This window comes from Pseudophryne corroboree, chromosome 9 (assembly GCF_028390025.1).
Source record: "Pseudophryne corroboree isolate aPseCor3 chromosome 9, aPseCor3.hap2, whole genome shotgun sequence".
Taxonomy (NCBI): Eukaryota; Metazoa; Chordata; class Amphibia; order Anura; family Myobatrachidae; genus Pseudophryne; species Pseudophryne corroboree.
The window spans coordinates 42,860,839-42,886,421 of NC_086452.1; the positions used below are offsets into that span (position 1 = coordinate 42,860,839).

General features: G+C 47.6%; 1 protein-coding gene across 8 annotated transcripts in view; it reads left to right on the forward strand.

Moving 5' to 3' along the window:
* The window catches only part of C9H1orf87 (chromosome 9 C1orf87 homolog), a 58,675-nt gene that overhangs the window by 26,320 nt on the left and 6,772 nt on the right, over positions 1 to 25,583 (forward strand). For 6 of the 8 annotated variants that reach the window (XM_063939251.1, XM_063939248.1, XM_063939250.1 and 3 more), the window contains 5 exons: positions 3,077 to 3,266; positions 9,306 to 9,447; positions 14,712 to 14,809; positions 15,946 to 16,016; positions 23,083 to 23,144. In XM_063939251.1, the coding sequence (XP_063795321.1) occupies positions 3,160 to 3,266; positions 9,306 to 9,447; positions 14,712 to 14,809; positions 15,946 to 16,016; positions 23,083 to 23,144 (480 nt within the window). In that variant the 5' untranslated portion in view covers positions 3,077 to 3,159. Of the gene's footprint in view, positions 1 to 3,076; positions 3,267 to 9,305; positions 9,448 to 14,711; positions 14,810 to 15,945; positions 16,017 to 23,082; positions 23,145 to 25,583 lie in introns of those variants that run through there. The other 2 variants (XR_010186577.1, XR_010186576.1) reach the window with 1 other exon arrangement.

Here is a 25,583-nt window from a genome sequence, read left to right on the forward strand (position 1 = left end):
GCGGTTAGATCCGCACTTTCTATGGTTTGTCGGCCATTCCTACATCTATTTTGGCTGTCCGTGTCGGCTGTGGCCTGCGACACCGCCCGGTTTCCGGAGCTGCAGGCTGTGCGCTGGTTGGGGCGTAGAGGCCTCCGCTGGGATGGCCTGCGTTACTGGCTTCGGGCGGCAGTTGTCCGATTTGGGTACCCCCTGATTTTGGTCTTGCATCTGGGGGGCAATGATCTGGTACGCCGCACTGGGCTCGACATTCGCCTCGAAATCAGGCGCCAGCTACTGGAACTCATGGCTGACTGGCCGTTTTGCCTCATCCTCTGGTCGGACATCGTTCCCCGGCGGTCTTGGCGCGGAGCCTTTAACCCTGGGGCGATTGACCTGGTTCGGAGGAGGGTCAATTCGGTCGTTGGTCGTGCTGTCCTCCAGCATGGCGGGCTGGTTGTGCCGCACGGTGGGATTTCCTACCGTGATCCGACACAATACCGGTCTGACGGGGTGCATTTGTCCCCGGCTGGCATGCTGATCTTCCTGGAGGACATTATTCACATTCTTAGGTCCCTTTAGATAGTTCTTTCCTTTTGATAGTTCATTTGGTTTTCTTTCGTGCTTTCTTAGGTCTCTCTAGTTAGTTTTTCTGTTTTGTTGTGTGGGTTTCTTAGTTCGGTGGCGGTGGCAGGTTGGTAACCTGGCAGTTGGCCGGTTTTCTGAACGGTTACTTAAATTTAATGAGGAGTTCACAGTTAGTCAGTTTGGGTGTATTTATAGGTAATTTATATCTTTTAGAATTAGTTTACGGGCATCATTTTGACAAGTGGGTCCATATAATTAGTATAAAACATATGTGGATGTCGGGGCCAGTGGCCCAACTTTTATCCCGTAGGGGCGGAGCGTACCTCCGTCCCTGCAACCATTGGGAGACAGGGGTAGTGGCAGAAGGTCGACCCCTGTCCTTGGATTTTTGATTTTCGATGTCTGGGATGGAGGCAGCAGGCCGATCCCGGAACATCTGGGGCAGGAGGCTCCCTAACACATATGTTTTTTACTGCTTGTTTTTATGTATTATAATGTTTATCACCCATTTATTATGTTTAACCGTTCTTCTCCTCGCCACCTTTAGTTAGAGAGGGAAGTCTGCTTTTTAGTTTTAGTATTTAATAGGCCTCCCTCTCAGTCAGAAAATAAAAGCTGACCCCTTTCACGCCAACTACAGTTGTGCTGTCTTTATTTCATAAGATAAGTGTGCTTGAGTGGCGCGTGGAAGCATCTGACGTGTGAGGTTTAAGACTGCGTAAGGAATATAATATGACAGCAGCAGCATAAACACACCGTCCGTGATTGCAGAGCGCTGCTCGGGGCATCACTTTGGCCTGCAAGGGATTAATGTTTTTGTAGTGGGAGGAACGTAGTGGGAGGAACTCGGAGGCCATTGGCCGGATTGTGGATAGGGGCTGTACAGCCTGGATATAGGTGGCTAACCCACCATTTCCTGCCTCTTTCAGTGTCTTCACGCAGCCCGCCCTCCCGCCCCAAAAAACAAAACAGAGTTGGTTTTGGTTTTACTGTTTGGTTCATTGTGTCAGCTTTCGGTGGCCGGTTTTCTGAACGGTTACTTAAATTTAATGAGGAGTTCACAGTTAGTCAGTTTGGGTGTATTTATAGGTAATTTATATCTTTTAGAATTAGTTTACGGGCATCATTTTGACAAGTGGGTCCATATAATTAGTATAAAACATATGTGGATGTCGGGGCCGGTGGCCCAACTTTTATCCCGTAGGGGCGGAGCGTACCTCCGTCCCTGCAACCATTGGGAGACAGGGGTAGTGGCAGAAGGTCGACCCCTGTCCTTGGATTTTTGATTTTCGATGTCTGGGATGGAGGCAGCAGGCCGATCCCGGAACATCTGGGGCAGGAGGCTCCCTAACACATATGTTTTTTACTGCTTGTTTTTATGTATTATAATGTTTATCACCCATTTATTATGTTTAACCGTTCTTCTCCTCGCCACCTTTAGTTAGAGAGGGAAGTCTGCTTTTTAGTTTTAGTATTTAATAGGCCTCCCTCTCAGTCAGAAAATAAAAGCTGACCCCTTTCACGCCAACTACAGTTGTGCTGTCTTTATTTCATAAGATAAGTGTGCTTGAGTGGCGCGTGGAAGCATCTGACGTGTGAGGTTTAAGACTGCGTAAGGAATATAATATGACAGCAGCAGCATAAACACACCGTCCGTGATTGCAGAGCGCTGCTCGGGGCATCACTTTGGCCTGCAAGGGGTTAATGTTTTTGTAGTGGGAGGAACGTAGTGGGAGGAACTCGGAGGCCATTGGCCGGATTGTGGATAGGGGCTGTACAGCCTGGATATAGGTGGCTAACCCACCATTTCCTGCCTCTTTCAGTGTCTTCACGCAGCCCGCCCTCCCGCCCCAAAAAACAAAACAGAGTTGGTTTTGGTTTTACTGTTTGGTTCATTGTGTCAGCTTTCGGTGGCCGGTTTTCTGAACGGTTACTTAAATTTAATGAGGAGTTCACAGTTAGTCAGTTTGGGTGTATTTATAGGTAATTTATATCTTTTAGAATTAGTTTACGGGCATCATTTTGACAAGTGGGTCCATATAATTAGTATAAAACATATGTGGATGTCGGGGCCGGTGGCCCAACTTTTATCCCGTAGGGGCGGAGCGTACCTCCGTCCCTGCAACCATTGGGAGACAGGGGTAGTGGCAGAAGGTCGACCCCTGTCCTTGGATTTTTGATTTTCGATGTCTGGGATGGAGGCAGCAGGCCGATCCCGGAACATCTGGGGCAGGAGGCTCCCTAACACATATGTTTTTTACTGCTTGTTTTTATGTATTATAATGTTTATCACCCATTTATTATGTTTAACCGTTCTTCTCCTCGCCACCTTTAGTTAGAGAGGGAAGTCTGCTTTTTAGTTTTAGTATTTAATAGGCCTCCCTCTCAGTCAGAAAATAAAAGCTGACCCCTTTCACGCCAACTACAGTTGTGCTGTCTTTATTTCATAAGATAAGTGTGCTTGAGTGGCGCGTGGAAGCATCTGACGTGTGAGGTTTATGTTTTGTAGGTGTCGGCAGTAGCCAGCTTATAGGATCCATTGTCCTACTGTCCGGATTGGCTGAGCAGGACATTTGCTGGGACAGTTGACTGATGTCTCACATCAGGAGCCCTCGGCCAGTCAGCGACGCAATGCCGGAGATGGTTGTAAAGATTATTGGAAGCAAATACGTTCGATATCCTGTGGATCAGGCTAAGCAGTAAGTGTAATCATTCTATTTTATACAATAATATATACAGTATATTGCGGAAGAATTAGATGGCAGTTATGTGTGTCATATTTAAACATAATTGATGGACAGATATAGAATTAGACCCAAAATTTGTGCATTTGCAAAAAGCATACGCACACTTATTATTATTATTATTATTATTATTATTATTATTATTATTATCCTTTATTTATATGGTGCCACAAGGGATCCGCAGCGCCCAATTACAGAGTACATAAACAAATAATCAAATGATGACAGTATAGGACAAGTACAGGGTAAATAAACATAGTTACATCAGCAGATGACACTGACATAAGTATCAGGTGGCAGAAGGCTGCTGGAGTTGGTGCAGTTGAAGATTATTAAAGTAAGAAAGTATAAGCACATGAGGGAAGAGGGCCCTGCTCGTGAGAGCTTACATTCTAAAGGTTAGGGGTAGACAGACAGGGGTGACACAGATGGGGTACATGGAGAGTGTAGAACAGAGGGCTAGGATGAGATTTGGCTGAGTTTGGTGAAGAAGTGGGTCTTGAGAGCCCGTTTGAAGTTTTGTAGAGAGTCTGAGGGGGAGAGGTAGGGAATTCCAGAAAAGTGGTGCAGCACGTGAAAAATCTTGGAGGTAGGAGTGGGAGGAAGTAATCCGTAGGCAGGAGAGTCGGCGTGCATTAGCAGAGCGAAGAGGACGGGTGAGAGTGTAAAGGGAGATAAGGTCAGAGATGTAGATGGGAGAGGAGTGGGTGAGGGCTTTGTAAGCGAGTGTGAGAAGCTTGAAATGGATTCTGAAAGGGAAGCGGAGCCAGTGAAGGTTTTGTTAGAGAGGAGAGGTGGACGTAGTGCGTTTGGTGAGGAAGATGAGCCGGGCAGCAGCATTGAGGATAGATTGGAGTGGAGAGAGGTATTTGTCAGGAATGCCAGTCAGGAGGAGATTGCAGTAGTCCAGTCTGGAGATGACCAGTGAGTGGATAAGAGTCTTAGTAGCATCCTGGGTCAGAAAGGGTCTGATCCTGGAAATATTTTTTAGATGAAAACGTAGGATATATACACCCAGGACCGTCCCTTAGAGTGTGCAGTCGGTGCCGCCTTCCTGGGTACCTGGTTGAGGGGGCATCGCAGCCCCTGTGGCACCTGTGTTTTGCTTGCAGGGTGCTTGGATTACTCTAGGACATGGGTCTTCAACCTGCGACCTTCCAGCTGCTGTGGAACTATGCATCCCAGCATGCCCTACCTCAGTTTTAGCATGCCTTAATAGCAAAACTGTGGCACAGCATGCTGGGATGTGTAGTTCCACAGCAGCTGGATGGCCACAGGTTGAAGATCCATGCTCTAGGACCACCCTGTGCTCAGCTTCCTGTCCTGGTCCCTTTATGTGTGATATCATGACATCACATGTGAGGGGCCTGCAGGGCCAGCTCTGGAAGCCACAGTCTTACACTATGACAGGCTAAGCCGTGGACACAATAGAAGGAGAAACGTGGCACGGGTTCCCTCTGTCATAGTGTTCACTAGCCCCAGCCTGTTCAGCATGGTGCTGAATTCCCCAGGGGAATCAGGCCAGCAAAAAAAAATGCAGCTCCTCACCCTAGGAAAATAAAAACAGCCCCATGCAAACTAGTGTTTCACAACCCGACAGGGCTGTCATCAGAAATTGCGGGGCTGCCAGTGCGGAGTAAAATAAAAAATGACGCCGGTGCTATCCCTTCTGCTTCCTGCGGACAGTACGTGACAATCCACACCACTGATCACAGCCATCTGGGCCCCCTCGTGGTCCATGCCTGGTACGTGAGTCCCAGCAGTCCCCCCCTGATGGCGGCCCTGCATACTGATGTACGTGTGGGGTAATAAAATATTGTATGGGCCTCCTCAGATTTTAATACAGCTTGGTTAAAAGCTGCTGTTATTATCCCTGCTGCAAGAGATGGGTCTGACATCAGACAGATCTCTGTGTACACACAACGCAACACAAACGTCCACACTAAACTTAGCCTAGGTGCAAAAATCCCATTACCAGTCAGTTACACCTATTCAGCCAAAAGTGCAGATGCGACTGAGATGCGTATGACATGGAATCACCCGTATGTACATACACTGGTCTACACAGTATGGGGGTAATTCCAAGTTGATCGCAGCAGGAAATTTTTTAGCAGTTGGGCAAAACCATGTACACTGCAGGGGAGGCAGATATAACATGTGCAGAAAGAGTTAGATTTGGGTGGGTTATTTTATTTCTGTGCAGGGTAAATACTGGCTGCTTTATTTTTACACTGCAAATTAGATTGCAGATTGAACTCACCACACCCAAATCTAACTCTTTCTGCAAATGTTATATCTGCCTCCCCTGCAGTGCACATGGTTTTGCCCAACTGCTAAAAGATTTCCTGCTGCGATCAACTTGGAATTACCCCCTATGTGCAGTGCTATAAGATCCATCTGTAAAATGCACGCGTATCAGATACTAATTAACTAATTCAGGTCAATTCAGTTAGGAGTGAGAAGGACGAGTTGGTGCCGAAACACCAGCAACGGCAGTGGCACTTACTCCCCTACTCCCCTCACCTCCCAAACTTGTCCTGGACTCGTGGATTTTTTTTTTTGCAGGCCTAAGGGGCTGCAATCAAAAATCCACAAGTCCAGCATTACTGCAAGTGCTACTTGTGGGCGTGACATAGTGGCACCTAATTGTATTATGGGGTCATTCCGAGTTGATCGCTCGCTAGCTACTTTTTGCAGCCGTGCCAACGCAAAGTCGCCGCCCACAGGGGAGTGTATTTTCACTTTGCAAGTGTGCGAACGCCTGTGCAGCCGAGCGGTACACAAATAGTTTGTGCAGTTTCTGAGTAGGTCTGAACTTACTCAGCCCTTGCAATCACTTCAGCCTGTCCGGTCCCGGAATTGACGTCAGACGCCCGCCCTGCAATCGCCTGGACACGACTACATTTTCCCTACCACTCCCAGAAAACGGTCAGTTGACACCAATAAACGCCCTCTTTCTGTCAATCTCTTTGCAGTCAGCTGTGCGAATGGATTCTTTGTTAAATCCATCGCCCAGCAACGATCCACTTTGTACCCGTACGTCGCGCCTGCACATTGCGGTGCATACGCATGCGCAGAGCGCAGTAGTACCCCCTATGTCCATTATGCTCTTTTTCACACCCCTGCAGCAGGTTACTGCAACACAGCTTTTTTCTAACAGAGCAGACATAGGGGTATATTTACTAACATTCGTAATTCTCCCGATTTGGTGGGAGAATAATCACGAATGACATCGAAAGTGTAAAACTGCAACTTTTTGAATTTGTTACGACTAATTTACTAAGCTGCCGTATTCTGCATTTTCGGGTTTTCCGATGTCAATGTCATTCGTTTTTTTAGGCAGTGTTTTACGTGAGTGACTTGTAAAACACTGCCGACTTTAATACAATGAATCTCGGCCGGATCTGAGAGATCCGTGCTGGGCTTCATTGTGCACTTTGTTTAAAAAATAAATAAAGTTTAAATGTTAAAAAAAAATTGCGTGGGGTCCCCCCTCCTAAGGCAAACCAGCCTCGGGCTCTTTGAGCCGATCCTGGTTGCAGAAATATGGGGGAAAAAATGACAGGGGTTCCCCCATATTTAAGCAACCAGCATCGGGCTCTGCGCCTGGTCCTGGTTCCAAAAATACGGGGGACAAAAAGCGTAGGGGTCCCCCGTATTTTTAAAACCAGCACCGGGCTCCACTAGCTGGACAGATAATGCCACAGCCGGGGGTCACTTTTATACCGTGCCCTGCGGCCGTGGCATCAAATATCCAACTAGTCACCCCTGGCCGGGGTACCCTGGGGGAGTGGGGACCCCTTCAATCAAGGGGTCCCCCCCCCCAGCCACCCAAGGGCCAGGGGTGAAGCCCGAGGCTGTCCCCCCAATCCACGTTGTAGCACCCTCCTGATCGGCTGTGTGCTCCTGTACTGTCTGACAGGCGGCACACGGCAGTGTTACAATGTAGCGCCTATGCGCTCCATTGTAACCAATGGTGGGAACTTTCTGCTCAGCGGTTGACCGAAAGTGACCTCACCGCTGACCTGAAAGTTCCCACCATTGGTTACAATGGAGCGCATAGGCGCTACATTGTAACACTGCCGTGTGACCCCCGGCTGTGGCATTATCTGTCCAGCTAGTGGAGCCCGGTGCTGGTTTTAAAAATACGGGGGACCCCTACGCTTTTTGTCCCCTGTATTTTTGGAACCAGGACCAGGCGCAGAGCCCGATGCTGGTTGCTTAAATATGGGGGAACCCCTGTCATTTTTTTTCCCATATTTCTGCAACCAGGATCGGCTCAAAGAGCCCGAGGCTGGTTATGCTTAGGAGAAGGGACCCCACGCAAATTTTTTTCAACAAATTAACACTTTCCCACCCCTTCCCACTGATATACATGCACGGATCTCATGGATCCGTGCATGCCTATCCAATCACGGCTCAAAAAAGCAGGTCTGTTTTTTTTAGCACTTTTTTACGAGCTGTATTTTTTCACGGCAGTGTTTTTTTTTTTTTTTGCTTTGCACTTCTTAGTAAATGACCGAGATTCATACTTAAACAGCCGCGTTTTGACCGATGGTGTATTCATTCGTATTTTTTTTGTTGGACTTGCAAAAAAATACGAATGGCCTCATCACTGCCGTGATTTCTGCTTAGTAAATTACCGAGATGACACTTTGAAGAAAAAACGGCATCTCGGACAAAATCGGGACCTTAGTAAATATACCCCATAGAGAGACCAAAGGGCCCTACACACTTAAAGATTATCTGTCCAATCTTTCTGGTTGGAACAAAAATCTGGTAATGTATGGGAGCAAATGACAATTGACCATTTGTTCTCAAATACTGGAAAACAGACAAAAATGGTCTTTTAGACAAATTAGTTAAGTTTCTTTCATTAAACCAATTTATCTGAACAACAGTTTTTGTCTATTTTCTGGATTTTGTGAGCAAATGGTTGATTGTCATTTGCTCTCAGACGTTGCCAGATTTTCTTTCCAATCAGCCAGATTGGACAGATAATCTTTAAGTGTGTAGGGCCTATAACAGGCTGGGAGACTTGCTCTGCAGAAATATATTTTCTCATATATTATTCAGCCCAGTCATGCACATCCTGTCACATACATTATATGTAGTATATGTTAATATGATATACTGGTTATACTCAGCAAGTCCTGGTTAGGCTTGAAATAAGCACTTAGTAGACTAAAGGGATTGTGCCCCTAAAGTATGACCCTAGTAGACAGACTTGATTATAGAGGGTAAAAGGTAACAATGAATGGTCTTCAATTAATCTCCAAAATGCTTAATTTTAAAGTATCAGAAGATGTAAGTTCTTGGGACTTTGTAGTTGTCTTGGAACTAGAATAGTTTAAAGTTCTGTTCCTTCAAAACCAGAAAAATGCACTTACTGTATATTTAGTAGATGGAAAGAAGACTTTCAGTGAGAGCAAAGTGTTTCCAAGTTAATTAGTCTTTCACTGCTGAACAGACAATGGGGCTAATTCAGAGCTGTTCGCTCGCTAGGTTTTCTTTGCAGTCCTGCGTTCGCATAGTCGCCGCCAACCGGGGAGTGTATTTTCTCTGTACAAGTGTGCGATCGCATGTGTAGCAGATCTTGTGCAGTCTCTGCGCAGCCCAGGACTTACTCAGCCGCTGCGATCACATCAGCCTGTCCGGGTCCGTAATTGATGTCAGACACCCTCCCTGCAAACGCTTGGACACGCCTGTGTTTTTCTAAACACTCCCAGAAAACGGTCAGTTGACACCCACAAACGCCTTCTTCCTGTCAGTCTCCTTGCGAACGCCCATGCGAATGGATCCTTCGCACAAACCCATCGCTGAGCAGTGATCCGCTTTGTACCCCTGCAACGCTCCGGCGCATTGCGGTGCATACGCATGCGCAGTTTAGACCTGATTGCCCTCTGTACAAAAACGCAGCCGAGCGATCAGGTCTGAATTAGCCCCAATGAAGGAAGGAAAACAATTTGATGTATTAAACCATTTTTCTCACAGATGCCCAGTCAGAAATAATGATGTAGGAAGCAGTGAGTCAGCAATAAGGGTGATCTTCAGTGGAATCCATGACGTAGACTCCTTCAGGCAGGACTTGCTTAGAATGGACCGCTCATCCTGTGGCCTCCTCTCAGTCTCTGAGGTAAAGACTTGTGTTCTGTGACATCTTTCCACTTGGCTTAGCCCAGAGGTTCTCAAACGCGCATACTTCCCAACATGACCCTCTCCAGGAGGGACAAAATGCTCTGCTCCTGGACTTTTCTTTTAATTTGTGATTGACATCACCTGTGTTGAACAGGTTAATGGACAAGAATGGCATGTAAGCACAGGTGATGGCAAGCATGCATTAAGAGGCAAGTCCAGGAGCAGAGCATTCTGTCCTTCCTGGAGAGGGTCATGTTGGGAGGTATGAACGCGGTTCTCAAGGCACCCAACAGTCCAGGTTTTAAGTAGTGATGTGCACCGGACATTTTTCGGGTTTTGTGTTTTGGTTTTGGATTCGGTTCCGCGGTCGTGTTTTGGATTCGGACGCGTTTTGGCAAAACCTCACCGAAATTTTTTTTGTCGGATTCGGGTGTGTTTTGGATTCGGGTGTTTTTTTCAAAAAACCCTAAAATACAGCTTAAAACATAGAATTTGGGGGTCATTTTGATCCCATAGTATTATTAACCTCAATTACCATAATTTCCACTCATTTCCAGTCTATTCTGAACACCTCACAATATTATTTTTAGTCCTACAATTTGCACCGAGGTCGCTGGATGGCTAAGCTAAGCAACACAAGTGGCCGACACAAACACCTGGCCCATCTAGGAGTGGCACTGCAGTGTCAGGCAGGATGGCACTTCAAAAAAATTGTCCCCAAACAGCACATGATGCAAAGAAAAAACGAGGCGCACCAAGGTCGCTGTGTGACTAAGCTAAGCGACACAAGTGGCCGACACAAACACCTGGCCCATCTAGGAGTGGCACTGCAGTGTCAGACAGGATGGCACTTCAAAAAAATAGTCCCCAAACAGCACATGATGCAAAGGAAAAAAGAGGCGCACCAAGGTCGCTGTGTGACTAAGCTAAGCGACACAAGTGGCCGACACAAACACCTGGCCCATCTAGGAGTGGCACTGCAGTGTCAATCAAGACAGGATGGCACTTCAAAAAATTGTCCCCAAACAGCACATGATGCAAAGAAAAAAAGAGGCGCACCAAGGTCGCTGTGTGACTAAGCTAAGCGACACAAGTGGCCGACACAAACACCTGGCCCATCTAGGAGTGGCACTGCAGTGTCAAGACAGGATGGCACTTCAAAAAAATTGTCCCCAAACAGCACATGATGCAAAGAAAAAAAAGAGGCGCACCACAGGTATAGAATGTAGATGGATAGTATACTTAATGACGACACAGAGGTAGGTACAGCAGTGGCCTTCCGTACCGTACTGCTATATATAGTATACTGGTGGTCACTGTGTCAGTAAACTGCAAAACTAAAATGCACCACAGGTATAGAATGTAGATGGATAGTATAATTAATGAATGACGACACAGAGGTAGGTACAGTAGTGGCCTTCCGTACCGTACTGCTATATATAGTATACTGGTGGTCACTGTGTCAGCAAACTGCAAAACTAAAATGCACCACAGGTATAGAATGTAGATGGATAGTATACTTAATGAATGACGACACAGAGGTAGGTACAGCAATGGCCTACCGTACTGCTATATATAGTATACTGGTGGTCACTGTGTCAGCAAACTGCAAAACTAAAATGCACCACAGGTATAGAATGTAGATGGATAGTATACTTAATGAATGACGACACAGAGGTAGGTACAGCAGTGGCCTACCGTACTGCTATATATAGTATACTGGTGGTGGTCACTGTGTCAGCAAACTGCAAAACTAAAATGCACCACAGGTATAGAATGTAGATGGATAGTATACTTAATGAATGACGACACAGAGGTAGGTACAGCAGTGGCCTTCCGTACTGCTATATATAGTATACTGGTGGTCACTGTGTCAGCAAACTGCAAAACTAAAATGCACCACAGGTATAGAATGTAGATGGATAGTATACTTAATGAATGACGACACAGAGGTAGGTACAGCAGTGGCCTTCCATACCGTACTGCTATATATAGTATACTGGTGGTCACTGGTCAGCAAAACTCTGCACTGTACTCCTCCTATATAATATTAATTATACTGGTGGTCCCCAGTCCCCACAATAAAGCAGCACACTGAGCACAGATATGGAGTGTTTTTCTTCAGGCAGACAACGTATACTGGTGGTCACTGTCAGCAAAACTCTGCACTGTACTCCTGCTATAGCTGCTCCCCAGTCCCCACAATTAAGCAGTGTGAGCACTCAGCACAGATATATTATGCAGCACACTGAGCACAGATATGGTATGGAGCGTTTTTTTTCAGGCAGAGAACGGATAAAAACTGGTGGTCACTTATCAGCAAAACTCTGCACTGTACTCCTCCTAACAGCTGCTCCCTCAGCACATGATGCAAAGAAAAAACGAGGCGCACCAAGGTCGCTGTGTGACTAAGCTAAGCGACACAAGTGGCCGACACAAACACCTGGCCCATCTAGGAGTGGCACTGCAGTGTCAGACAGGATGGCACTTCAAAAAAATAGTCCCCAAACAGCACATGATGCAAAGGAAAAAAGAGGCGCACCAAGGTCGCTGTGTGACTAAGCTAAGCGACACAAGTGGCCGACACAAACACCTGGCCCATCTAGGAGTGGCACTGCAGTGTCAATCAAGACAGGATGGCACTTCAAAAAATTGTCCCCAAACAGCACATGATGCAAAGAAAAAAAGAGGCGCACCAAGGTCGCTGTGTGACTAAGCTAAGCGACACAAGTGGCCGACACAAACACCTGGCCCATCTAGGAGTGGCACTGCAGTGTCAAGACAGGATGGCACTTCAAAAAAATTGTCCCCAAACAGCACATGATGCAAAGAAAAAAAAGAGGCGCACCACAGGTATAGAATGTAGATGGATAGTATACTTAATGACGACACAGAGGTAGGTACAGCAGTGGCCTTCCGTACCGTACTGCTATATATAGTATACTGGTGGTCACTGTGTCAGTAAACTGCAAAACTAAAATGCACCACAGGTATAGAATGTAGATGGATAGTATAATTAATGAATGACGACACAGAGGTAGGTACAGTAGTGGCCTTCCGTACCGTACTGCTATATATAGTATACTGGTGGTCACTGTGTCAGCAAACTGCAAAACTAAAATGCACCACAGGTATAGAATGTAGATGGATAGTATACTTAATGAATGACGACACAGAGGTAGGTACAGCAATGGCCTACCGTACTGCTATATATAGTATACTGGTGGTCACTGTGTCAGCAAACTGCAAAACTAAAATGCACCACAGGTATAGAATGTAGATGGATAGTATACTTAATGAATGACGACACAGAGGTAGGTACAGCAGTGGCCTACCGTACTGCTATATATAGTATACTGGTGGTGGTCACTGTGTCAGCAAACTGCAAAACTAAAATGCACCACAGGTATAGAATGTAGATGGATAGTATACTTAATGAATGACGACACAGAGGTAGGTACAGCAGTGGCCTACCGTACTGCTATATATAGTATACTGGTGGTCACTGTGTCAGCAAACTGCAAAACTAAAATGCACCACAGGTATAGAATGTAGATGGATAGTATACTTAATGAATGACGACACAGAGGTAGGTACAGCAGTGGCCTTCCGTACTGCTATATATAGTATACTGGTGGTCACTGTGTCAGCAAACTGCAAAACTAAAATGCACCACAGGTATAGAATGTAGATGGATAGTATACTTAATGAATGACGACACAGAGGTAGGTACAGCAGTGGCCTTCCATACCGTACTGCTATATATAGTATACTGGTGGTCACTGGTCAGCAAAACTCTGCACTGTACTCCTCCTATATAATATTAATTATACTGGTGGTCCCCAGTCCCCACAATAAAGCAGCACACTGAGCACAGATATGGAGTGTTTTTCTTCAGGCAGACAACGTATACTGGTGGTCACTGTCAGCAAAACTCTGCACTGTACTCCTGCTATAGCTGCTCCCCAGTCCCCACAATTAAGCAGTGTGAGCACTCAGCACAGATATATTATGCAGCACACTGAGCACAGATATGGTATGGAGCGTTTTTTTTCAGGCAGAGAACGGATAAAAACTGGTGGTCACTTATCAGCAAAACTCTGCACTGTACTCCTCCTAACAGCTGCTCCCCAGTCCTCCCCACAATTAAGCAATAAAGCAATCAAGTTCAACAATAAACGGAGAGGACGCCAGCCACGTCCTCTCCCTATCATCTCCAATGCACGAGTGAAAATGGCGGCGACGCGCGGCTGCTTATATAGAATCTGAATCTCGCGAGAATCCGACAGCGGGATGATGACGTTCGGGCGCGCTCGGGTTAACCGAGCAAGGCGGGAAGGTTCGAACCTGCCTCGGACCCGTGTACAAAGGGTGAAGTTCGGGGGGGGGGTTCGGTTTCCGAGAAACCGAACCCGCTCATCTCTAGTTTTAAGTATATCCATGCTTAGCCATAGCTGACTTAATTAGCACCTCAGCCAATTTGATTTAACCATCTGAGATGAGCCATGGATATACCTAAAACCTGGTCTGTTGGGGTGTCTTGAGGACCACGTTTAAGAACCTCTGGCTTTGCCAATAATGGTCTCCAGGCTCTATCTACTAAGCACAAGAACAGAAGTTCTGTTTAATTAGATGAGTGATTAAATAAGTACAGGGGGGGGGGGGGGGGGGGGGGAGAGATGCATCAAGTTGTTGAGAGTGATAAAGTACAAGTTAATCAGCTTATAACTGTTAACGGGTTGTGTTTGAAAATTGACAGTTAGGGACTGATTGGTTGGTACTTTGGGGTCTATTTACTAAGCCTTGGATGGAGATAAAATGGACTGAGGTAAAGTGCCAGCCAATCAGCTCCTGTCACGTCACAGGCTGGGTTTGAAAAAATACAGTTAGGAGCTGATTGGCTGGTGCTGTATCTCCACTTTAGTTCCCACCAAGGTTTGATACATTTCCCCCTTAATATATTTGCACAAAGTGCTCATCCAACTGGCGATTGGACAGTTGTATGCTCATTTGGGCTGTGAACCCATCTCATCACTGGAGACAGACACAGCAGTTACTGGGCACTGTACAGAGGGTGCTACCAGGAAGGGTCCTATAGTACCTTAGGGCCCAGGAGTCACACACCACACCAGGGGTGTCAATGCCTGTGAGGGCCTCACAGCTTACTCTGATGATGTATCGACTGATTACACTTTAAGTACAATAGAAAAGGGATTTAATAGCGGCTGCAAATAATAATTAACATTCTTCCATTTATTTTAGTTTCACAGTGTGTGTGAGCGTCACGGGGCATCTGCTCCCTTCTCGGTGCTGATACGTCTCCTGAAAGATGATGCCTTCACTGAGCGGGGCAAAATACGGCAAGTTGGCGTTATGATCGACTGTATAGGGGAGATATATCAATCCTTGGAGAGAGATAAAGTGGAGATGTTGCCCAAAATACCCGATCCGCTTCTGTCATTTCATAGACTGTGCTAGACAAATGACAGCAGCTGATTGGTTGCTTTTGGCAACTTCTCCTTTTAGGCTTTGATACATCTCCCCTTTTTGTTTTACTCTGCGTTTGTTTCAGCAATAATATTTGCATATTTTGCTTTCACTTCTGAGACTTTGCCTGGTGTGGAAGTTAGGAGTGTAAATAAGTGGGTCACCCACTCAAATGCTTCAATACCTCACCCCCCCCCCCCCCTTCCCCCCCAACACACATTATGTGTTTTTTGTACCACCTCAGTTCCTTAGGGGTTTGACCAGTGGTTCTCAAACTTTTTTGAATCACGGCGCCCTAGAGTATCAGAATGTTTTTCACGGCTCCCCTAGGCCAAAAGTTTCTTACTGAGAAATTTAGAATTAAATATTAAATGAAGTAAATTGTCTTTATATGTCATCCTTAGGTTCAGTTATGTGGTGGGGGATAAGATTTGCTCCTGTTTGTCCACATATTTTAGGATTGGCACCAGCGCTGGTTTTGCCTATTATATTGACCATAAATAATTTGAATTGGTCCTGGCCCACCAATCTAAGGCACCCTGCAAGTGTCCCGAGCAGGGGGCGTTTCAACAGAGGAGAGGGCCCATGTGGACCTCCGGGTGGGCCCCCTCCTCTGTACAGCACCATAGACTCCGCCATTGTGCCGCAGTCTACTGTGCATGGACAGGTCTACGGAAACATGGCGCCCGCCATGATCCGGAGACCAATTTGGCTACCGCGCATCGCAGCGCCCGACGCTGGACTACGGAAAGGTAAGTAATAAAATGGGTGCAATGTGTGCAGTCTGGTGTCCCCTGGGTCCAGGGGCCCCTGTGTACCGCACCCATTGCACCCATTATAGAAACGCCAATGGTCCCGAGGAACCCCAGAGTGCCACGGCACACAGTTTCAGAACCACTGGGTTAGACATTTATATTGCCGCAACCCAGCGGGAAGCCTAGTTGGGGGCAGGATCACCTGTAGATCAGGTGCGTTCTTAAAAGCATTAAAATGTATTCCTCTGTTGCAGATGGAAAAAGATTGTAGAATTGCTACATGGAGCTGACAATCAAAACAAACCTTCACAACAGGAAGATGCAGGTAATCAAGAGATTGTGGTGTCTCTTACAAGTATATAGAATGAATGTACATCACTAATTATGGATTAGAGAATCACTAGAACCCCAATACTCCAATTTTCAATATGAACCATGAATTATATCACTGGCTCCACCCCTGTGTATGAATCCACCAATCCGCATAGCGCATTTCCACAGCGCAAGTATGCCAAGCTGTCAGTCTGTAAGGGTGATTTATCAATGTGCAAAACAACACATTGCGGTGGTTATGGAGTTTTCTGACATAACGTGACAACTTTTGCGCAAATACGCCCATTTTTAGAGGTAAGAGCAAGCATTTGATGGCAGCGTCATTTGGGAGAGCAAAATATGGTACTGCCCCATCGAATGAGTTGGGCAGGTTGGTTGCGTTCCATGCTGGGGGCATATTCGGTGGATGGGATTATTGTGAGCTGGAGGGAGGGGAAGACCAGTTAGAGAGACATCTTACCGTTTACAGTTAGCGCAAATCCTTTTCCTCTCTGCAAAATGACCTCCATAGATAACAGTGTGGGCAGAGGAGATAGAGAAGATGGTGAGCAAGGGAGATAGAGAGTAGGGGGCTCAGATGGAGACAGAGAGTAGGTTGGGTGGAGGGGGGATATAAAGCGAGATGGGCAGAGGGCAATAGAAAGTAGGGTTTCAAAATGGGATAAAGAGCAGTGTGGGCAGAGGGAGATAGAGAAGATGGTGGACAAGGGGAGGATAGAGAATAGGGTGGGCAGAGGGAGATAGAGAAGATGGTGGACAAGGGGAGGATAGAGAATAGGGCGGGCAGAGGGAGATAGAGAAGATGGTAGGCAAACAGGGATAGAGAATAGGGTGAGCAGAGGGAGATAGAGAAGATGGTGGACAAGGGGAGGATAGAGAATAGGGTGGGCAGAGGGAGATAGAGAAGATGGTGGACAAGGGGAGGATAGAGAATAGGGTGGGCAGAGGGAGATAGAGAAGATGGGGGGCAAGGGGGATAGAGAATAGGGTGGGCAGAGGGAGATAGAGAAGATGGTGGGCAAGGGGGATAGAGAATAGGGTGGGCAGAGGGAGATAGAGAAGATGGTGGGCAAACAGGGATAGAGAATAGGGTGGGCAGAGGGAGATAGAGAAGATGGTGGGCAAGGGGGATAGAGAATAGGGTGGGCAGAGGGAGATAGAGAAGATGGTGGGCAAACAGGGATAGAGAATAGGGTGGGCAGAGGGAGATAGAGAAGATGGTGGGCAAGGGGGATAGAGAATAGGGTGGGCAGAGGGAGATAGAGAAGATGGTGGGCAAACAGGGATAGAGAATAGGGTGGGCAGAGGGAGATAGAGAAGATGGGGGGCAAGGGGGATAGAGAATAGGGCGGGCAGAGGGAGACAGAGAAGATGGTGGGCAAGGGGGATAGAGAATAGGGTGGGCAGAGGGAGATAGAGAAGATGGTGGGCAAGGGGGATAGAGAATAGGGTAGGCAGAGGGAGATAGAGAAGATGGTGGGCAAGTGGGGGATAGAGAATAGGGCGGGCAGAGGGAGATAGAGAAGATGGTGGGCAAACAGGGATAGAGAATAGGGCGGGCAGAGGGAGATAGAGAAGATGGTGGGCAAACAGGGATAGAGAATAGGGCGGGCAGAGGGAGATAGAGAAGATGGTGGGCAAGTGGGGGATAGAGAATAGGGCGGGCAGAGGGAGATAGAGAAGATGGTGGGCAAGTGGGGGATAGAGAATAGGGTAGGCAGAGGGAGATAGAGAAGATGGTGGGCAAGTGGGGGATAGAGAATAGGGTGGGCAGAGGGAGATAGAGAAGATGGTGGGCAAGGGGGATAGAGAATAGGGTGGACATAGGGAGATAGAGAAGATGGTGGGCAAGTGGGGGATAGAGAATAGGGTAGGCAGAGGGAGATAGAGAAGATGGTGGGCAAGTGGGGGATAGAGAATAGGGTAGGCAGAGGGGGACAGAGAAGATAGTGGGCAAAGGGAGATGGAGAGTATTGTGGGCAGACTGTGACAGAAAATAGGGTGGACAGATAGAGATAAAGAGAAAGGTGGGCAAAAGGGGGATTAAGAGAAAAGTGGGAAAAGGGCAACAGAAAGTAAGGTGGTGGGCAGAGGGCAATACAAAGTAGAAAGGGCAGATGAAGATGGAAAGCAAGGTGGGTGGGTGGGATAGAAAGTAAGGTGGACAGAGGGGCATAAAAAGTAAGGTGGGCAGGAGGGGATAGAAAGCATGGTGGGCAGAAGGCAAAAGAAGTAGGGTGAACAGAGGTGGATAGAGAGCAGGGTAGGCAGAGGGGAACAGATAAAGGGGTGGGCAGAGGGGGATAGTGAGCAGGGTTGAGAGAGGGGAACAGATAAAGGGGTTGGCTGAGGGGGATAGTAAGCAGGGTTGGCAGAGGGGAACAGATAAAGGGGTGGGCAGAGGGGGATAGTGAGCAGGGTTGAGAGAGGGGGACAAATAAAGGGGTTGGCAGAGGGGGATAGTAAGCAGGGTTGGCAGAGGGGAACAGATAAAGGGGTGGGCAGAGGGGGATAGTGAGCCAGGTTGGCAGAGGGAACAGATAAAGGGGTGGGCAGGGGGGATAGAGAGCAGGGTTGGCAGAGGGGAACAGATAAAGGGGTGGGCAGTGGTGGATAGAGAGCAGGGTTGGCAGAGGGGAACAGATAAAGGGGTGGGCAGTGGTGGATAGAGAGCTGGGTTGGCAGAGGGGACAAGATAAAGGGGTCGGCAGAGGTGGATAGAGCGCAGGGTTGGCAGAGTGGAACAGATAAAAGGGTGGGCAGAGGTGGATAGAGAGCTGGGTTGGCAGAGGGGACCAGATAAAGGAGTGGGCAGAGGTGGATAGAGAGCAGGGTTGGCAGAGGGGACCAGATAAAGGGGTGGGCAGAGGTGGATAGAGAGCAGGGTTGGCAGAGTGGAACAGGTAAAGGGGTGGGCAGAGGTGGATAGAGAGCAGGGTTGGCAGAGTGGAACATATAAACGGGTGGACAGAGAGTAGGGTTGGCAGAGGTTTACAGATAAAGGGGTGGGCAGAGGTGGATAGGGAGCAGGGTTGGCAGAGGGGAACATATAAAGGGGTGGGCAGAGGGAGATAGTGAGCAGGGTTGGCAGAGGGGAACAGATAAAGGGGTGGGCAGCGGTGGATAGAGAGCAGGGTTGGCAGAGGGGAACAGATAAAGGGCTGGGCAGAGGGAGATAGAGAGCTGGTTTGGCAGAGGGGACCAGATAAAGGGGTGGGCAGAGGTGGATAGAGAGCAGGGTTGGCAGAGGGGACCAGATAAAGGGGTGGGCAGAGGTGGATAGAGAGCAGGGTTGGCAGAGTGGAACAGGTAAAGGGGTGGGCAGAGGTGGATAGAGAGCAGGGTTGGCAGAGTGGAACATATAAACGGGTGGACAGAGAGTAGGGTTGGCAGAGGTTTACAGATAAAGGGGTGGGCAGAGGTGGATAGGGAGCAGGGTTGGCAGAGGGGAACAGATAAAGGGGTGGGCAGAGGTGGATAGAGAGCTGGGTTGGCAGAGGGGACCAGATAAAGGGGTGGGCAGAGGTGGATAGAGAGCAGGGTTGGCAGAGGGGAACAGATAAAGGGGTGGGCAGAGGTGGATAGAGAGCTGGGTTGGCAGAGGGGACCAGATAAAGGGGTGGGCAGAGGTGGATAGAGAGCAGGGTTGGCAGAGGGGACCAGATAAAGGGGTGGGCAGAGGTGGATAGAGAGCAGGGTTGGCAGAGTGGAACAGGTAAAGGGGTGGGCAGAGGTGAATAGAGAGCAGGGTTGGCAGAGTGGAACATATAAACGGGTGGACAGAGAGTAGGGTTGGCAGAGGTTTACAGATAAAGGGGTGGGCAGAGGTGGATAGGGAGCAGGGTTGGCAGAGGGGAACATATAAAGGGGTGGGCAGAGGGAGATAGTGAGCAGGGTTGGCAGAGGGGAACAGATAAAGGGGTGGGCAGCGGTGGATAGAGAGCAGGGTTGGCAGAGGGGAACAGATAAAGGGGTGGGCAGAGGGAGATAGTGAGCAGGGTTGGCAGAGGGGACCAGATAAAGGGGAGGGCAGAGGTGGATAGAGAGTAGGGTTGGCAGAGGGGAAAGATATAGGGGTGGGCAGAGGTGGATAGAGAGCAGGGTTGGCAGAGGGGACCAGATAAAGGGGTGGGCAGAGGTGGATAGAGAGTAGGGTTGGCAGAGTGGACCAGATAAAGGGGTGGGCAGCGGTGGATAGAGAGCAGGGTTGGCAGAGGGGAACAGATAAAGGGGTGGGCAGAGGGAGATAGTGAGCAGGGTTGGCAGAGGGGACCAGATAAAGGGGAGGGCAGAGGTGGATAGAGAGTAGGGTTGGCAGAGGGGAAAGATAAAGGGGTGGGCAAAGGTGAATAGAGAGCAGGGTTGGCAGAGTGGACCAGATAAAGGGGTGGGCAGAGGTGGATAGAGAGTAGGGTTGGCAGAGGGGAAAGATAAAGGGGTGGGCAGAGGTGGATAGAGAGCAGGGTTGGCAGAGTGGAACAGATAAAGTGGTGGGCAGAGGTGGATAGAGAGTAGGGTTGGCAGAGGGGAACATATAAAGGGGTAGGCAGAGGTGGATAGAGAGCAGGGTTGGCAGAAGTGGATAGAGAACGGGGAATGAACAAACCAGTTTTTCATGTAATAACTGGAGGCACAAAATGTGTCAAACTCTAAATGTGTCCCATTATTATAGTAATTCTAAAACAAACAAACAAACAAACAAACAAAGTGATTGTTGTGGACAAAGGTTTAGTAACACTCGGATGTTTCTAGATGTAAACAGTATTGGAAAATGTAAATATTTAGCACTTAATTGTCCAGACGTGTATGAATAAGTCCCCAGAGGGTTAAATGCTCGCAACCTATCCCCCTCCTGCCTGCTGAGCGCTGCTTGGGAAGCAGAGATTGTTAGCTGTTGGATCGAGAACTCTGTTTCCCACAGCTATAAATGAATGCATTTATTCTGACTTTTCTCATACAGAAATGTGAACTGTGCCACTTGTATAAGAACTAAATATGTTCCGTTCCTTAATCTGGGATTGAACCTGAAGCCATCTGTTGGTTGGAAATACATCTGTCAAGTGATCTGTGAGCAGTCTTTATTGCTGCCGTCTATTTGTGATTCCTGTCATTAAAAATGTATATTGCAATCTGTCCTGTTCTGCATAAATCACACTAACGTCTCCTCGGAAAGCTGCTGACAACTGATATTTAAAAAAGATGGGTAAATAATATCCCATGCATTTACATCACTCGTTACATGCCGACACAAATAATCTGCTTGTTTGATGCTGAGCTGTAAATCACAGCACATTGTATCACCTGTCCTTCATCTCTGTGCCATAAACTGGAACGTTATTACCAGTAGTTCCCTGCAGCATACAGATACCGGGCAGGTGAATCTGTGCCGGCTGCGGACGCTTCTTGCCGTTATCAGCAGACTGCGCATATACCGGAGTAGGCAATTGCATACTGCGAATGCACCATACAGAATATACAAGAGCGGATGATGCGCTTGGTGCATGGCCGGATCTCTTTGATCATCCAAATGGGTGTTCCTGGCCGGCAACCGGGCAGCTACTGTGCAAGTAACGGATCTCATTTGCGTGTCATGGGAGAGTTGTGGGAGCAGAGCTGGCCCTAACCAATATGATGCCCTAGGCAACATTTTGGCTGGTGCCCCCTAGACCCGCCGCTAATTCCACCTCTGACCCTGCACCCCTTTCCCAGCACCATCACCCCTCACCCATAGCAGTCATCATTTTGGTGCTTCTAGCCCATATAATTTAAATAGGAACAGTTCGAAAAGGGGCGTGTTCTTGCTGGGAAGGGGCATGGCCACTCAATAGTACCCCAATTCAAATTATGCCACGCAGTAGTGCAACTTTATTCACACTTTATCATACGATAGTGTCCCTTATTCACGTTACATCCCACAGTAGTACCACTTTACCTTATATACGTTACTCCTCACAGTAGTGCCCCTTATTCACATTACATCACACTGAATTGCTCCTTATTCACATTACACCACACCATATTGCTCTTTATTCTCATTAGAACACACACTAGTGCCCTTTCTATATGTTACACCACACAGTAGAGCACCTTTACACATGATGCCACACATTAGTAATGCATTTCTATACATAATACCACACAGTAATGCCCTTTACATGTATGACACACATTATTAATATTGTTTTAAACATAATGCGCTTTACACATTATGCCAACCTTTATTAATGCCCTTATACACATAATGTCCCTTACACATATGCCGCACATTATTAATGCCCTTGTAGTGCCCCTTAAACATATGCTGCACATTATTAATGCATTTATACACATGATACACATAATGCCCCTCACACATATTCCGAACACTACTGCACAACCAACCCACCCGCACACAGCACTCACATGTCCACTAACACTGTGACCTCTGCCTCTGCTTGGATACAGATGTGTCCTCATACATCTTGCCTAAATACGCCATGCAGCAGGAGAAGCCTGACGTGAGTCAGCTGGCAGCTCTGCTAACTTCGGGCGCCTTCTTTGACGAAAATGCATCTTATTTGCATTACTATGTGTTTCCGCTGATTAAAATGATATGCGGCATGCCTATATTCTGTGTGCGACTGTGACTCTTCTGCATATGAAATGCTACGTTACAGTGATTTCCAGGAATATACTGTAACATAGCATTTCGTATGGAGATACAGCAGCAGTCACACACAGAATATAGGCATGCTGCATATCATTTTAATCAGCAGAAGCTGCTTGTGCCCCATGGCATACCAAATGCCCTAGGCATTTGCCTAGTTTGCCTATGCCTGGGGCTGGTTCTGTGTGGGAGTATAATACTGTAGCCTGATTCCGTGCTTGTTTGAGGTGTGCGCAGGGCCTAACTGGCCGTCTGGCACTTTTACCAAAAGTAGGGCCCGTGGCCTGATGGGCTGGCCCAGCCGGAAAGCCTGGCCGATCGGCTCCTCCTACTAGTGCTCTGCTCGGCCGGCATGCAGACGTAGCACTTTTCTCCATCAAGACTTATTTTATATATTTATTTATCTATCAAGGAAAAGAGGACCCTCCCTCCCCCAGAACGGAGGCAGACAGTACCGCCCAGCCCGGTCACACGGTAAGCCTGTTCTAGATATGTCTACATCTGTTGTTGGCTGAAAAATAGTTAGATGGAGAAGATATGCACTCTAATCAGAACAGGCATGGACACAATTATAGTGGGTGTAAGGGTTACCATTGCTATGGAGCCCAGGGGCTTAGGGGGGGCCTGGACCCGGGTTATAAAGTTGCATACCAATTTCTCAGATTTGCCTGCTAAGCAATTGGGTGTGATCCATTGCCCAGCCTGAATTGTGTGACATTACATTGTCAGTGAGAGGTGTGTGTAGTGGATGGTATAATGGTAAGGGGGCACTGTAACGTGGCATAGAACGAACAGGGGACACTGTAACGTGGCACAATATGAACTGGAGGGCACTGTAATCTGTCATAGTCTGATCTGCTCATTATAATGTGGGGGGCACTAGTAATATGAACTGGGGCACTTTAATGTGGCACAGTATGAAATGGAGGCACTATAATGTGGCACAGTATAAACAGGTGGCACTATCATGTGGCAACATATGAACAAGGGCACTGCAATGTGGCACAGTATGAACAGGGGCACTGTAATGTGGCATTTTATCAACTGGGGGTACTGTGTGGCATAATGTGTACCGGCAGCCCTGCTATGTGACCTCATGTAGACTAGGGAACTATGATGGTTCAGAAAATGAACTATGGCACTATTATTAAATTAACAACTACTGCAGAGAGGTGTCTCTCCAGAAGCATTGGGACAGGGGCCCCTTCAATATGTTGCTATGGGGCCCGCAAAGTTCTGGTTACATCTGGTTAGACATTATTGCTGCATTCATGGAATAGCATGAGGTGGCAGTACTCAGATGGAGTCTATGGGCCTGATTCTGCCCTGCGTAAAACTACAATTGTGTGTGTGCTGCACATGTGCAGAACGAGTCGCGCGTCGTTGCTTGCTGTGCCTCCAAGAAGCAGCATGAGTGACAAGCTGCAACCGTTTGGTGGCGGAGCGGGGGTGGCGCCAGGAACTGTATTACAAGACATGGCAATTCCAGCGTCTGCGTCTTCAGGTGTAGACTTCCTGGCCCAAGAGGAGATCAGTCGCCCAGTCTGCGTAAGATCAGAGTTACTAAGGTGGGTGATGGCCGCGGCCAGCAGCGGTGGTAATTCGATGTTGTGTCGTCGGACTCGGCACTTGTATCTGCAGTGGTGGCAGGAGCGGTCTTCTTTCTACAGACGCCTCCTGCGGAATTAGCATATTGATTGTAAGGTGCTGCACAGGCGCCTCCTGCTGCATATTTACAGTATTGCACAGCTGCTTCCCTGCGAATGTGCAATACCGTATTATTATGAATCAGGCCCAATGACTGGAATGCCTCAGTATTTGATGGATGGGGATGGGTATTTTTCAATTACACATATCAGACATATAGGGGGCCATTCAGCTACTTTATGCAAAACGCTAAAGGGCCTGGTTCTGGGGAATTTGTAGAACGGTACAGTAGCACAGATCAGGGGATACTCACATTATATTTTAGATGGCGTCTGGCATACAGAATTCCTGCAGAGTTGTGCACGGCTAACAATCAGGCCCAAAGACGTTCATCACCACATGGTCGCTGTGGTTTAGTCCAAATTGGCACCTAGCAGCAATGTTAGAGAATGACGCCAATGCCTTATAAATAAATAAAAATTCTTATGTTTTGTTTTAATTACACGCATTTTAACGTTATCAATTACAGCCCAAACAACATTATTTGATGTAGGGCCTAATTCAAGGTTAATTGCAAAATAACATTTTCCTCTAATGGGCAAAACCATGTAAACTGCAGGTGGGGCAGATGTAACATGTGCAGAGAGAGTTAGATTTGGGTGGGTTATATTGTTTCTGTGCAGGGTAAATACTGGCTGCTTTATTTTTGCACTGCAATTTAGATTTCAGTTTGAACACACCGCACCCGAATCTAACTCTCTCTGCACATGTTACATCTGCCCCACCTGCAGTGCACATGGGCCCTCATTCCGAGTTGATCGGTCGCAAGGCGATTTTAGCAGAGTTACACACGCTAAGCCGCCGCCTACTGGGAGTGAATCTTAGTTTCTTAAAATTGCGACCGATGTATTCGCAATATTGCGATTACTAACTACTTAGCAGTTTCAGAGTAGCTCCAGACTTACTCTGCCTGTGCGATCATTTCAGTGCTTGTCGTTCCTGGTTGACGTCACAAACACACCCAGCGTTCGCCCAGGCACTCCCACCGTTTCTCCGGCCACTCCTGCGTTTTTTCCGGAAACGGTAGCGTTTTCAGCCACACGCCCCTGAAACGCCGTGTTTCCGCCCAGTAACACCCATTTCCTGTCAATCACATTACGATCGCCGGAGCGAAGAAAAAGCCGTGAGTAAAAATACTTTCATCATAGTAAAGTTACTTGGCGCAGTCGCAGTGCGAACATTGCGCATGCGTACTAAGCGGATTTT